This window comes from Lampris incognitus, chromosome 18 (genome assembly GCF_029633865.1).
Source record: "Lampris incognitus isolate fLamInc1 chromosome 18, fLamInc1.hap2, whole genome shotgun sequence".
Lineage (NCBI taxonomy): Eukaryota > Metazoa > Chordata > Actinopteri > Lampriformes > Lampridae > Lampris > Lampris incognitus.
In genome coordinates, this window is record NC_079228.1 from 21,696,227 (window position 1) to 21,711,809 (window position 15,583).

The 15,583-nt window shown below is 44.7% G+C and overlaps 1 protein-coding gene across 1 annotated transcript in view; it reads right to left on the reverse strand.

Moving 5' to 3' along the window:
- fhod3a (formin homology 2 domain containing 3a) overlaps window positions 1–3,600 on the reverse strand; it is a 72,194-nt gene extending 68,594 nt beyond the window's left edge. Inside the window, exon 1 of the mRNA XM_056298463.1 lies at window positions 3,436–3,600. Coding sequence (XP_056154438.1) covers window positions 3,436–3,600 — 165 coding nt within the window. The remainder of the gene's footprint in view (window positions 1–3,435) is intronic.
- Window positions 3,601–15,583: the final 11,983 nt, after the last annotated feature.

Consider the following 15,583-nt stretch of genomic DNA (forward strand, 5'->3'; position numbering starts at 1 on the left):
TCTTGGACCCACAGAGACCCTCAGATCACAAGACCTACCTACCCCACCACCCCCACCCTCCGCTCTCTGTCTCCCTCTCTCTGTCTCTCGCTGTCTTTCTCTCGGAGACGGGGAGACGTACCGGATGGATAGACTCACAGCCTAAATATAACCTCGCTATATTTACTGTGCTCGCGGGCAGCATGCAGCCAGGAGGGTGGGTGTGTCCACGAGGGCTGAAAGGGGGCACAGCCAAGGCTAGGATATATATATATATGTATGTGTGTGTGTCTATGAGAGAGCGAGAGCAGCTAGACTAATGGTCATCTGGGTCTAACCTTCCCAGTAGGATGTGAACCCAAACCCTTCATGAAATTCCACTGAGTCTCCACGTTTTGTTTTGTTTTGTTTTGGGTTTTTTTTGTTTCCTTTTGGTGCCAGTATCACAAATGGGATTTTCAAATCTCACACTAAGAATGGAATTGGGTGGGTGGAGTCTGGGTGGGGTGGGGTGTCTTTGTGTGCGAGGGGTCTTTGTGTGTGTGTGTGTGTGTGTGTGTGTGTGTGTGTGTGTGTGTGTGTGTGTGTGTGTGTGTGTGTGTGTGTGTGTGTGTCAGAGAGAGAGAGCGAGAGAGAGAGAGAGAGTTAACGGTAGGGGGGAATCACACCCTGTCCCAGTGCCCTGGTTCTTGATAACAAAACAAAACGCTCCTTGTGCCCAATCTGTCGCCATTCTTCAGCATGTCTGCTCATACGGACACTACCCTGACACCTACCCTGATGCCGCACTCCTTCTCCTTGCAGAACACGTCCTGTCTGTCGCTACTATCCCCACTCTGCCTTTGGAAATACTCCAAAACATACTACATCCCACTCCTCTACCTCCTCTTCCTCCTCTGCAGACTCCCCTTTTCATTTGCTTATACTCTTCTGCACACTGCCCCAATCATACAAATAGTGCTTGGACAGCGAGAACTGAGCCCTGGACCACTTTGTAACCCAATAGCTTAACAGCACACCCTCCTAAGGGTGTCTCTTTCCTAAAACAGTTTGTCAGAGTAATAGGAGCAATAACATAACCAAAACACATCACGGCGGACGAAACTAGAGAGAGGAGGCTCCAAGAAGAGAACCGCAAACCTTTCACTTTTGGAGTCTCCAGTCCGGGGCGAGGGAAACACTTAGTGGGCTAGTATACTTTACACTCATTTAATCAAACTCTCTCAGAAGAGCCGGGGCATGGGAGCAATTACTCCCACTTAAAACAACACAGAGCCTGCCGGTGATCACGGCGGGTCGACGGTTAACGACGCCCTTATGTAACTGACGCGATGAGTTTTTAAGAGCTCTTCTTCTCTTTTTCTTCTTCTTCTGCAGAATCAAGACTCTTTGAAGACAAGAGAGGGTGTGTTCTGCGGGACTATTACATCTCCCAGTGTTGCTTTACTGGAAATACTTTGTTAATGAAATAAAAGTTGCTCTGTTTAGTCTGGGCTTTGTTTTTTCTTTTTTTTACGGAAATCGGAGCTCGTCTCCACAAAACGGCGATGCTTTTTTGCAGATTTGTGAGGCTTCTTTCTGCATGAACACAAACACTGCTTAATCTACCAGCGCTAAATTGGTTTAGAGCCAGCTCCTTCACTTAGCTCATGCATTCAGTAATTCTTCCTGTGTTTTAGGCACAGTGGCTTTGTAGCCAAGGACACTTATGATGAGTGCAGCAACAGAATAGGTTTCAAACACCAACACCGCAAACGACTGAAAGCAAGGAGCGCAACAGACAGAGCGGCCCAGCACTGACGATGCGTAGGAGATGCAAAACTACCCCTGACACCAAATAGGGGTCATGCACCGCTCTCAAGACGCTAAACTTTGTACAGGACATATATGATAAATGGTTTTGCGTCTTTCAAAAACTCTGATGTGATCGACACAGGAACTTATTTTCTAGTTTGTGGATTCCCTGGGAAACATGCCCCACTGACACTTGCCCACTTACTTCGATAGCAGTTTGGGTAAAATGAATCACCGTTCCCTTCCCACATGCGCGAACCAATGACACACCGAAGCAACTCTGCTTAACCTCATGTGTGCGTGCATATGTGCGTGTGTGCGTGCGTGCGTGCATGTTTGCATATGTGTGCGTGTGTCTAAGTGCGTGAATTGGTGCGTGGTGAGAGAGGTGGATGAGGGGGGATGAGGGAAGGGGTCAGGAAAACCGCAGCACCCCAAAGTGAGGAGAACAAAGTGTTGGATGGATCCCGGCCACAGCCACAGGAATTCTGGGACAAGTGACCTATACTTTACGTTCACCCAAGCCAGCCAATCAGAGAGCTCTGCAGTCACAACATAATAACACCGTAGGAGAAGACTTTTCTGAGAACGGCGAGGCGAAAGTAAGATAAAAAAAATAGTGGAAACCGGCATAGTTGACTTCCACGAGTAAAACCATGAGAAACAGTTCAAAGAGCTTCTGCAAAAGACAAACGTCGTTCCTTGACCGGCGTGACAGTTTCCATCTCATGGCCGGACGGGCCCTGTTAAGAGACGGAGCGGGGGACATCTGAAACGTTCGGCGTTGTCTCGCTGGTGTTTTCCAATGTCCGCACTGCTAATTAAAACATCTCATTTCCCTCCCTGTAATCTACATACATGTTAGTGGAATATTCAATTACTGCTGCCCTCAGTATGCCTCCCTGATGGGAACAAAATTACAAAACACAAGCAGGACCCTCGCCAAACAGTCCCAAGTATAGGTTGTGATCATAAGCTCTCTGTGCTGAGAGCCATTTTTCATTTGTTCTGTGGCTTTTGACGATGGACTGTGAAAGAGCTACTGGGCTGGAAAACCACTCTGCTGTTGAACACATTGGTTGGCTGTCAGAGTTAAGTGCCAGCAGACAACCTCTGTTTCTCTCTCTCTCTCAGACACACGCGCGCGCGCACGCGCGCGCACGTACACACGCCATATTCTACAAAGACGTTCAGCTTATTCATTCGGTCATGTGTAATTCTGACTCGGGTCTCCTTGGTAACATAACTGTCTCTTGTAGGCAGGTACGATTTATTACAATAAAAACTTGCGGTCAGCGTGAAAGCGAAGCGCACTATGAAGTGAAGTGCACTATGAAAGGGAAGCGCACTAGACGTCCGGGATAATCGTGCGGCGAAATATGCACTTTTTCTTTTTTTCTACAAAAAATTATATCTAAATCAAGCCAAGTCCTTTTTTCATTTTTGTTTTACTGATGTTTAAAGTTTGAACCGCTTCTCTAAGGTTTGCAAGCTCATTTGTCTCCCGGAGTTTGAACAGAGATCTAAAAATAGACCTCGAACCAGCGACATTAAAAAGTGTAGACTACTTTTCTGTTTTCTCACGGGGACATGAAATAGCGACGTCTTAGCAGGAGTGTTGCATGCCTCACCAGCGAATAAGCTACAATACCACCAGCCTACCTTGTGCGGAGCTCTGAGGAGCCGGTGGACGCCTGCTAGCTGATTGATAAGGGGGATATCCTCCCTAAAAGTGTACAGCGGTGGCCTCGTCGGCTCCGGGAAATTTGTGCTGTTGAATGGATCGGTGTCATCTAAAAATTGAACCCTGCAGACAAACGTGGCCATGGTGCATCCATTCAAGTGGCTCCGCGAAGGGGGGGCGCCGGTTTAATAATTAGTCCCCGCTCGGCCGCAACGACAACAACACCAGCAGGTTGCCAACTGCAGAAGACGCTCACAGTCCCTCCTGACCTGACACACCAGACCAGTCGTCAGTGGTTCTCCAAGTTGCCCTTGCTTGTTATGCCCCCCGAGTCCCTTCCCTTGCTGATGTTACCGTCTGCTCCTCATGCTGCGGTGCTCTTACAGAAGCAGGTGGTCAGAGAGAGAGAGAGAGAGCGAGAGAGAGAGAGACTTGATGCGAGTGAAGGATCAGCACGGCTTGGGACAGCCGGTCTGCTGTCTGAGTGAGAGAAAATCCCATCCCCTATCTCTTTCCCCTCTGCCCCATCCCTCCCTCCCCTCCTCACCCCTCCCTCCCACCATCCACATCGCTGTCCCGGTTTAGAAGCGGCTTTGGCGGCGCGCTGAAGCGGCGAGCCGACGACCGTCTGAATATAAAGCGACAGTGACCTCGCGTGGTGCAAAGGTTGAACTACAGCTGGTTTGACTGAATACAGCAGCTATTGGTTTACCCATAACTTTTATGCCCAAATCTGTGACCTTCAAAAATTGTGACCCTATGGTTGTCATGAACGCATCGATTTTTACACCTAAACCCCTACCTAAATTTAACCACACCAAACTCATACATCCATCCATTCATTTTCCGAACCGCTTATCCTGCTCTCAGGGTCGCGGGGATGCTTGAGCCTACCCCCAACGTATCCTCATGAACGGTTCGTCTGATATCGTACGAAAAGTTGTGCACAATTTTTCGTGGAGCGACTCACTGCGCCTGCGCAATCCTCGGGGCGGCAGCCACAAGCCCCCGCAGAGGGGCGCGGGTGGTACCGGCGGGGGGCGGGGCGCCCCCCCCAACCCTAGGGGTTAGGCTTAGGGCGAGGTGCCTGACGTGTGTCACACACGATTCTTTGTGCATTACTTTTCTTACGCTTTACTACGACCAGGGGATGGAGAACAGCCTGCAGCAGTCATTGGGTGGCAGGCAGAGAGACACCCTGGACAGGCCACCAGACTATAAACTTAAAAATACCAAACTCATCCCTAAACGTAACGACATTAATCTCATACATAAATTTAACACCAACCTCATGCCTAAACTTAATCACGCTAAACTCATACCTAAATTTAACCACATTAAAATCATACCTAAACGTAACCATACTAAACTCATACCTAAACTTAAAGCTGATGTGGACAGTATTTTTTTATTTTTTCCATCATTGGGCAAAAATTCCATAAAAACCATTCAGTATATTGTAATTCAAGTAGTCTGAGAGAAAACTAGACTTCTGCACCTGCTCTTGGCAATGTATTCATGCTTTAAAAAAAAAATCTAGGTCTGGGACGGAAGATTTTAGCCAACCACGGGTCATTCAGAGGGGGCGTTCCTATTGGCTGTTCTATAAATGCACATGCGCGTGTAACTAAGATTCGCTGATTTTTTTTTTTTACACAAATAGATATTATAAACTATGATACAAGTTGCACGAGTCTTGTGATACCCCTTTCCCACCAAATTAGCTCTGGTTCTTGAGCCGGTTCCGTTCAAGATTCTTGGAACCTTCATACTCATCAGAGTGATGAGTATGAAGCTAGAAATCGAAGGCGTATTGATGAATGTTATCAGCGCATATGCCCTGCAAGTTGGGTGTGAGATGGAAGAGAAACAAGAATTCTGGAGTGAGTTGGATGAAGTGGTGGAGAGTGTACCCAAGGGGGAAAGAGTGGTGATTGGAGCAGACTTCATGGGTATGTTGGTGAAGGGAACAGAGGTGATGAGGAGGTGATAGGTAGGTATGGTGTCAAGGAGAGAAATGTGGAAGGACAGATGGTGGTGAATTTTGTGAAAAGGATGGAAATGGCTGTGGTGAATAAATATATTTCAAGAAGAGGGAGGAACACAGGGTGACATATAAGAGTGGAGGAAAGTTCACACAGGTGGACTATATCTTATGTAGAAGGCACAATCTGAAAGGGATTGGAGACTACAAGGTGGTGACAGGGGAGAACGTAGCTAGGCAGCAACGGATGGTGGTCTGTGGAGACCAAGAAGAGGAAGCAAGTGAAGGCAGAGCCAAGGATCGAATGGTGGAAGTTGAAGAAGGAAGACTGTTGTGTGGCGTTCAGGGAGGAGTCAAAACAGGCACTGGGTGGCAGTGAAGAGTTGCTGAATGGCTGTGCAACCACTGCAGAAACAGTGAGGGAGACCCCCTAGGAAGGTACTTGGTGTGTCATCAGGACAGAGAAAGGAAGAAAATGAGACTTGGTGGTGGAACGAGGAAGTACAGCAAAGTATACAAAGGAAGAGGTTGGTAAAGAAGAAGTGGGATAGTCAGAGAGATGAAGAATGTAGACAGGAGTACAAGGAGATGCAGTGTAACGTGAAGAGAGGTGGCAAAGGCAAAGGAAAAGGTATATGGTGAGTTGTATGAGAGAGTAGACAATAAATATGAGAGATTAGACACCAAGGAAGGAGAAAAAGACTTGTACGAATTGGCTAGACAGAGGAACTGAGCTGGGAAGGATGTGCGACAGGTAAGGGTGATCAAGGATAGAGATGGAAATGTGCTGACAAGTGAGGGGAGTGTGTTGAGAAGGTGGAAGGAGCACTTTGAGGGGCTGATGAATGAAGAAAATGAGAGAGAGAGAAAAGGCTGGATTATGCGGGGATAATGAATCAAAAAGTGTATTGGATTAGCAAGGAGGAAGTGAGGGCAACTATGAAGAGGATGAAGAGTGGAAAGGTAGCTGGTCCAGATGACATACCTGTGAGGCATGGAGCTTTTTAGGAGAGATGGCAGTGGAGTTCTTAACTAGATTGTTGAACACAATCTTGGAAAGTGAGAGGATGCCTGAGGAGTGGAGAAGAAGTGTACTGGTACCGATTTTCAAGAATAAGGGCAATGTGCAGAACTGTAGCAACTACAGAGGTATAATGTTGATCAGCCACAGCAATAATATACAGGAAAGCATAATAGAAGCCTGGTTAAGAGAGGAGGTGATGATTAGCAAGCAGCAGTATGGTTTCATGCCATGAAAGAGCACTTACAGAAGGGTAACTGCCAGAAGCAGTTACATTGTGTCTTTGTTGATTTAGAGAAAGCATATGACAGGGTGCCGAGAGAGGAGTTGTGGTATTGTATGAAGAAGTCAGGAGTTCCAAAGAAGTATGTAGGAGTGGTGCAGGATATGTATGAGGGAAGTGTGACAGTGGTGAGGTGTGCGGCTTGAATGACAGATGGGTTCAAGGTGGAGGTGGGATTATACTAAGGATCAGCTCTGAGCCCTTTCTTGTTTGCAATGGTCAAGTCAAGTCAACTTTATTTGTATAGCACAGTGGTGATGACAGGTTGACGGACGAGATCAGGCGGGAGTCTCCGTGGACTCCCGCCTGATCCATGTTTGTGGATGACATTGTGATCTGTAGCAAGAGTAGGGTACAGGTTGAGGAGAGCCTGGAGAGGTGGAGGTGTGCACTGGAGAGAAGAGGGATGAAAGTTAGTAGGAGCAATATGGAATACATATGAGTGAATCAGAGGGAGGACAGCGGAATGGTGAGGATGCAAGGAGTAGAGGTCACGAAGACGTATGAGTTTAAATACTTGGTGTCGACTTTCCAAAGTAACGGGAAGTGAAGAAGAGAGGTGAAGAAGAGAGTGCAGGAAGGGTGGAGTGGTAGATTAGAGTGTCAGGAGTGATTTGCGACAGAAGGGTATCAGCAAGAGTTAAAGGGAAGGTTGCAAGATGGTTGTGAGACCAGCTATGTTATATGGTTTGGAGACAGCGGCACTGATAAAAAGACAGGAGGTGGAGCTGGAGGTGGCAGAGTTGAAGCTGCTAAGATTTTCAGTGGGCGTGACAAAGAAGGCCAGGTAAGATTGAGATGGTTTGGACATGTGTGGAGGAGAGATGCTGGGTATATTGGGAGAAGGATGCTGAATATGGAGCTGCCAGGGAAGAGGAAAAGAGAAAGGCAAAAGAGGTTTATGGATGTGGTGAGAGAGGACATGCAGGTGGCTGTTGTGACAGAGAAAGATGCAGAGGACAGGAAGAGATGGAAACGGATGATCCACTGTGGCGACCCCTAACGGGAGCAGCTGAAAGTAGTAGTAATAGATTTTAATTAGCACCCCATCCCACAGAAAACAGTCTGTATTGTACCTGCCTCTAAAATAACTTTGCAGTTTGTTTATTTTTTGTTCGTGCATTCGAGTGTATCCAGCCTTGGCCAAGTCTTTGACTAGCTCGCCATACAGCATACTCGTTCTTGGGCTACTTTCTAGCTTTTTCTGAAACTCAGGAGATGACGAAATCCTTACCAAGCATTAGGTTTCGTCGGCAGACTGCTGTACGCCCCCCCCCCCCGATGATTTCTCATTTGAGTTCTCCATTGTTGCCTTCTCCATTTTGCTTTCTAACCTAGAATTTGACACGCTGATACGGTTCTCAATTCAGGTCCTACTATTTTTTGGTTCCAGCTTGGAACCAACATTTCGGGTTCCGGACCAATTTATTTTTGGTGGATATGCTTCAAAATTAGAGTGCGCAAACATGGAATGGGGCGGAAAAGGGGTATGAGGGGCTGGAGAGCAATTAGGAGGTCATTTGGTGGGAGGGATTTAGTGGAGTGATACATTGCAGCAGAGAGAGAGAGAGAGAATTTGAATTTTAAACAACTCTTTATTTTACATAAAACAAAACCTCAGCAATGACATCCATTTCACAACATCAACATAAGTAACTCTTTTACACTAACACATTCAAAGAGGTCATTTTCCATCACAGAATCCCAGATTGATACATTACAGCAAAGAGAGAGAGAGAGAGAGAGAGAGAGAGAGAGAGAGAGAGAGAGAGAGAGAGAGAGAGAGAGAGAGAGAGAGAGAGAGAGAGAGAGAGAGAGAGAGAAAGACCTTTGACCATTAACCAAGTCTTTAATGGTCCAATTTTTCATTCACATTAAGATAACAATATTAACACAGATACTCGTATACATATAAAAACACAACAATCACAATACACAGTAAAAATAAAAGATACAGACCTTCCCTTTTTTCCAGAAATTAAGAAGCAGTTGATTTTTTACAGTGCACAGAACAACGTGAACTCAATTTTCGGCCGATCAGCCACTAGACCCCTGAACATGAGTGTAGCATATGTGGACCCTGTGCCTTTCATTTTGTTTCTTCTGCTAAGCCAAATGCTAATTTTTGCCTGACCTATCAGAAACCAAGGTGACACGTCTGCACTGTGCTGTCATGTACCTCAAACCATAGACAAACAGGCTTTCTTCAAGAACCTTTCCTAAACCTCTGAGCCACTGCTGCAGTACAGAGAAGAGAGGGCTCAACCTGGGATATCAGTGCTGTAAGTGCGGTAGAGTTTCTTCATCATTACAGAAAGAGTAGTGGCTCCCTGCCCTAGGACCAATGTGCGCCACATGTCTGTTCTTAGCTACAGCCCCATGTACCACCCTCTACTGTAGATCCACAGTGCATTTCTCTATGGGATGCCCTTGGGGGATGAACCTGGCGCCAACACACTCAACCACCTCGACTCCTGTACACCGGCTAGTGATGTCCTGTTGAGAATGTTTACAGTGACTGCATACAAGGCCTTCTTTGATGTACTTGATAAGTCACGTAGTTTTGGTGCTCTTAAAGGCAGAATGGCCCCCTTCACTTCCTCCTGCTCCTTCACTTGCACAGATCGACAAAGATGGAAAAAAACGGCCGCATAGCTGGCTGATGCTCTCCACACTCTGCTCCTAGTGCCTCTCTGAAGAAACCAGGAAGTGCACTGATCACTTCCTCCAACAACCTCTCCATTAAACGAAGAGATTTAAAGCCAGTCTCTTGGCTCAAAATGGCAGCCGTCTTCGACTGTCCTCCTGATCTGAGATATGCTAACTTAGTAAGTCCAGCTCTTGTGAGGGATCGCCGTACACCGACGGAGCTGAGCATCCTGCAGTGTATCAGCGGGTTATAGAACCGTGGTTCCTCCCGCACAATGCCATTGATCTTGGAGTAGTCTCTTTTGGTGCTTAAGACTGTTCCCCAAGCTCAGAGGACAGACTGATAGCTGGTTCACTCCAAAGTCATTGGTTATGGTAAAAAAGTCGCTGCACAGTTTGAAGGTGAAAAGCTGTGATACGACTGCGGAGGTCAATTAGGCACTGGCCTCCTTCTAACACTGGAGGAACAGTACAGTAGATTTGTTCCAGTGAAAGCCTCCCCAGAAGAAGTTCACCAGCGTCTTCTGTACTTCTCTTATGAGCGAGTCCGGAGGTTCTACAACTGTAAACCAGTGCCAGAATATCGAGGCAATCAAGTTGTAACCAATCAAGACTCTCCCCTTATAGACAATCGGGCACTGATCTTTTCAATTAAACCATCCCAGTTTTTGCTCAGAAAGCGGTCACTGCCCAGAAAGACATCTAAGCATTTCATCACTTCCATATTCCACTGCAGCCCAGCTGGTAATGTTGGCTTCTCTTTATTGTTCTACTCCACCAGTAAGAAACCCTCAGATTTTGACCAATTGACTTCTGCAGAGGAAGCTTGTCCATATAGGGCCAATTTCTGCTTGAGAGTTTTTAGATCATTTTGACTTATGAAAACCGTGACATTATCAGCATATGCTGATAAACTAACTGTATGGGTGATGTTCCCTGAAAAGGTTAGCCCTGAGAGCCCTTGCCTGAGCTGAACTAAAAGCGGTTCGATGGCCAGGGAGTACAGCATTCCAGATAAGGGACAACCCTGTCTTATACCTCTCTGAAAAGAGACAGGTCGGCTGAGTCCACCTCTACCTTTAAGAGAACACTGGCTCCAGAATACAACAACTTGATGCAATGAATAAATGTATCCCCAAAACAAAAACTTTCAAGTGTTTTGAACAAATAGTAATTATCAACCCTATCAAAAGCCTTCTCTTGATCTAAAGAAAGCAGGCCAAAGTCCAGCTCCTGGAGCTTAGATATGTCAATAATGTCCCGTATCAAAAAAAGATTATCCTTAGTTGTACGGTCAGGAACACAGTACGTCTGGCTATAATGTACAACTGTATCCATATACTGTTTGAGTCTATTTGAAAGACATTTCGCAATTACCTTATAGTCTGTACATAATAATGAAACCGCTCTCCAGTTTTTCAGTAGGCCAAGATCTCCCTTTTTGGGTAACAGTGTTAGAACAGCCCCTCTACAACTCAAAGGTAGAATTCCAGAATCCAAACAGTCTTTAAATACATCATGTAAGTCTTGTCAAATTAGAGTCCAGAAACTCTTTTAAAACTCCGAAGGATGTCCATCAACTCCGGAGGCTTTGCCACAGCTGAGCTGCTGAACCGCTGCAGACATCTCAAAGGAGATGGGGGACACCAGCGAGGCTACCTGTGTTTCATCCAGCTGAGGCAGTCCCTCCAGTATCTCCTCCACACAGACAGAGTCACAGTTCTCCGCACTGAACAGGTCACTGTAGAAGTCTATTGCCAACTTCCTCATCTCTGATGCATCAGTTGTTATTGCCCCATTGGGAAGTTCGAGATGCATCATCACATTATTTTTTCTAATATTTCTTTCGAGCTTAAACAAAAAGGAAGTTGTGGCATCTGTATCTTTAATGGGGAGATTCGGTTTTTGATTAAAGCACCCTTTGCTCTCTCACGTAGGAACATACCTAAAGTCTTCCTCCTACTCTTCCAGGTCCTGCTGTTGCCATCATTTTCAATAACCACTTCGTCTTCTAATATCTTAATTTCTCTAATTCTTCAAAACAGATTTTCTCTATACTGACAGTGTGTTTTCCGTACTGCTGACATACAATCACAATTTGTGTTTTTCCTACCTCCCACCATCGAGCTAAGCTCTCAAAATCTTTCTTCCTCAGCCTCCAGAAGTCAGAGAAGAACTGACAGAAAGCTTTATAATCAATCAATCAATCAATCAATCATAATTTATTTGTATAGCACTTTTCATACAAACAAATGTAACACAAAGTGTTTCACGCAATAAAACAATGAAATCAATAGAATCCCCCCCCCTCAGAAAAAATAAATAAATAAAAGTACAGGCACGTTTTATAAAAGTACAAACAAGTTTAAAACTGAGTTAGTAAAATAAATAAAAGTGCCATAAACACTGATTAATTAAAAGTAACAAAAGAGTAGGATATATAAAATAGCAAAATATATAGCCGTACATCGAAGTGCCAGTAGGAACAGTGTTGAAATTGAACTTGTAAGGAAAAATCTGCCACTACTAAGTGGTGATCTGAAAATCCCACAGGTGATATTGTGGACTTAATTAACCTGTTGTTATATGTTTGATCGAGGGAAATCCTATCCAACCTGGCTGCCCTCACACTACCTTCGGCAGCTTTTACCCATGTGTACTGCCTAACTGCTGGATTAAGTGTCCTCCAAACATAATTTTCTGCGACCACACTGGATGAGGCTCTTCTGAGTTTCTGTGAACTGTAGGATGCGTAGTGCCAATTCCAGTCTCCTCCCACTACTATTATTGAGCTACTATTAAACTGTTTATCGTTCAGTTTGCTAAACAATCTCAAATTATCAGTGCCAGTCTTATAAGCACACACATTTATGAACACAAAAGGTATTTCTCGGATTGTTGCTTGAACTACTTGGATTCTGCCCTGCCCCACTTCACATGTCAAAATTTGTTAAAATGAGGCGCTGTGAGAAGAGAACAGCTACACCTACACTAAAGTTGGTACCATGGCTTAAAAAAAACCTGGACTGTCCAACTCAGCTACCATACCGCGTTTAACTCTATTTAAACATCCTACCCGCAAACTTCCCGTTAAAAAAAGTATGAAAATTGAGGATAAAAAGACAGTGAAACCTTTCCAAGAGAAAAGTGCCTTTTGTGTATCACCCGCGCTTATGCATTTCAACTCAACTCAACTCCTTCACGCCTCATACGCTCCCATTGGCCTTACGGTCGCCCCATCCCACTTCTGACACCAATGTAGCGAATTCGGGGGAACAAGGCAACCACAGGAACTGCCGCGGCCGGGAAGCGAACCCGTATCGCCCGCACCACGGGACACATCGCTAACCGCTCGACTAAAGGGTCGGGCCCGCGAGCTAGCGGCCAGCGTGTCTTCTTATCCATACACGTTACAGTACATTTCTGGCATGGAACTAATTACCCTGGTCTTCTTTGTGTTCAACTTTTTGTCAAATTGAAATGCTAAGAAAATGTTTCTCAATAAAAAAAACACGAACAAAAAAAACTAGACTGTTTCAATTCAGGACGTCCTCTTACGTTAGCTACGCGCACCTCAGTCGGCCTTACATTAGCCCCGCCCAGCGACGTCACGTTTAAAATCACTGGGTGCTACCGCCAACTGGTGGTACAAAGGCTGTATAGCTACTGAGGCACAGCGAGGGCAGACCGAGAAGGGCGGTACTTTCAGACGCGTCTCCCACGTGCGTCTACTGAATACACATTTGCAGGATTCCGGTACACAGTCACAAATCTCAGCACGTATTTAGAGATTCTTTTACACATTTATAAATCTGATTACGCACACACACGGAGTGAGATACAGTTACACAACTCACCACACGCATTTGCAAGTGATTTTGCTACACTAATTGGCCCCATCAAAAACACCATTAAAAAACTTGAGGTTAACTGCGTGGTGCGGGCTGAGGCATGAAATAAAGTCCTAACAACCCTTTCCCAGTATTTCTGTGTTTTGATTTGTTTTAACAGATACTTCAGGCACCCGTTGGAAAAAATAAAATAAAAGGGACAGTATGCTGCCATTAAAATATTTTACTGCTTACCTTATCAAATACCCTCTCTCTCTCTCTCTCTCTCTCTCTCTCTCTCTCTCTCTCTCTCTCTCTCTCTCTCTCTCTCTCTCTCTCTCTCTCTCTCTCTCTCTCTCTCAATGTGTATGAGTCCAAGGGTGTGTGTGTGTGTGTGATAATTGTGTTAAGATAAGAAAATCAAAACATGAACACCTGTAAAATATACAGTTCAGTGTATATGATAATAATCGTATATTTTCTTCATGACTCTTCCCTCAGCTTTTTGACATGACATCACACGTTGTGCTGCAAGGACGCTTGCTCGTTTGTCACTATCCTTCAATGCGTTCAAGTTTGTAGATCAATAGCTCTACTTTACTGAGTTAATTGTGATGTTTGTTATATTTGTCGCTTTTAGCGTACATGAAACGTAACAGATATCTCTGAAACATACATGAGCACATACTGATGCTCCTCCCCAAACATGCAGCTCGTATGACTCAGCGAGCCTGTTCATAGTCTCCTATATGGACATACTGTCCTTCTTCTTCTTCTCTCGGCTTGTCCCCTGTTTCCCAGGGGTCACCACAGCAGATTCGAGTTTCCATTGGTAGCCTGTGAGGGCACAGCACCGACGGCGGTCTTGTCAATCCGCATAATGATCTGGTAAAATTTTACCTCGGATGCCCTTCCTGACACAACCACTAACCCAGTGTTTCTCAACCCAGTCCTCAAGGAACCCCTATCCTGCAGATTTTCATTGTAACCCTGCATAAGTAGCCCTGCTCGTACTTACTCGACCAATCATCTCGCAGCACTTAATTATGCAAGGTGTGCAACATCTGACAAAATTCATTGCTGATTGGTTGAATAACTACAAACAGGTACCTATTCAGGGTTGCAAAGAAAATATGCAGGATAGGGGTTCCTTGAGGACAGGGTTGAGAAACACTGCAACCTATTATATTATACCGTTCCATTCCATTATTATATTATATATTATTATTATTATTATTATTATTATTATAGCATTCTATAGAGTGATAGGTCAAAATACTGATCATACTGAGTTGGTATATAAATGAAACTAGAACAAACTCATTGCAGAGAAACACGTTTTCACTGTCATCTCAAAGTGATCCCAAAACTTTTATTTGCCACCCAATTCCATGCAGTCTGACAAGTGGTAAAGGATAAGTATCAGTCTATGTGTTTAAAGGAAATGAAAGGCTAAAAAAAAAGAAAGAAAAAACAACCCAGAATAAAGGAGATTAACAAGTCATATACCACACCAAGGCAGATAAGACTTTGGGTTGATACCTAGCGGTGCAGGAGTTTAGATAATATGAAGTAGCCTGATAACATTTAATATTACCTTAGCTTATTGAACCAATGTATCCTGTCAATCATTAGCTTGAATGACGGATTTACCACACAGTGACTTTATTCCCATTGAAGTTTTTTCCAAGATGTACGATTTTTCATACACACATTCATGACATCTAGATAACTCCAACTCCTCTTCCTCTTGCTCAGTAGTGCAAGGGGCCCTTTTGATAACAGCAGATTTCCCATTACTCCTGTCTGTCACTGAGTTTCTCATCTGAAGTTCCCGTATGCTGTTATACTCTCTGACCCCACAGTGGTAGCATAACTGGGATTGTGATGACTTTAATGATTTCTTTAAATTGGCCCGTCAACAGTCTGATGATAAGACTGGTGTGATAAGTGGTGTGTGTATATATGTAGACTGGTCCAGGATATTATCATTTTATAAGATATTTCAGATTTTGTGATGTCAAGATCTGCCTAAGCAATTTATCATGGTAATCAAGTGATAACTCAATTAAATAATAAAAAGAAGTGGATTCAGCTACATATTCTGTGTGTGTGTGTGGTGTGTGTGTGTGTGTGTTGATAGACATCTCTGACCACTTACAAAAACTCACATGCTATCAATTATTGGCAGAAATGTTTTGTTTAGGTGGGTCCACCTTCCATTACTGCTGACTGGATCACAGCAGACAGCTATCACACTGAGCTGAGAGAGAGAGAGAGAGAGAGCAAGTGAGAGAGCTGGGAAACACCATCCTAATTATCACTGCTTCTCCTCTCATTTGATAGCCAACAGTACAGA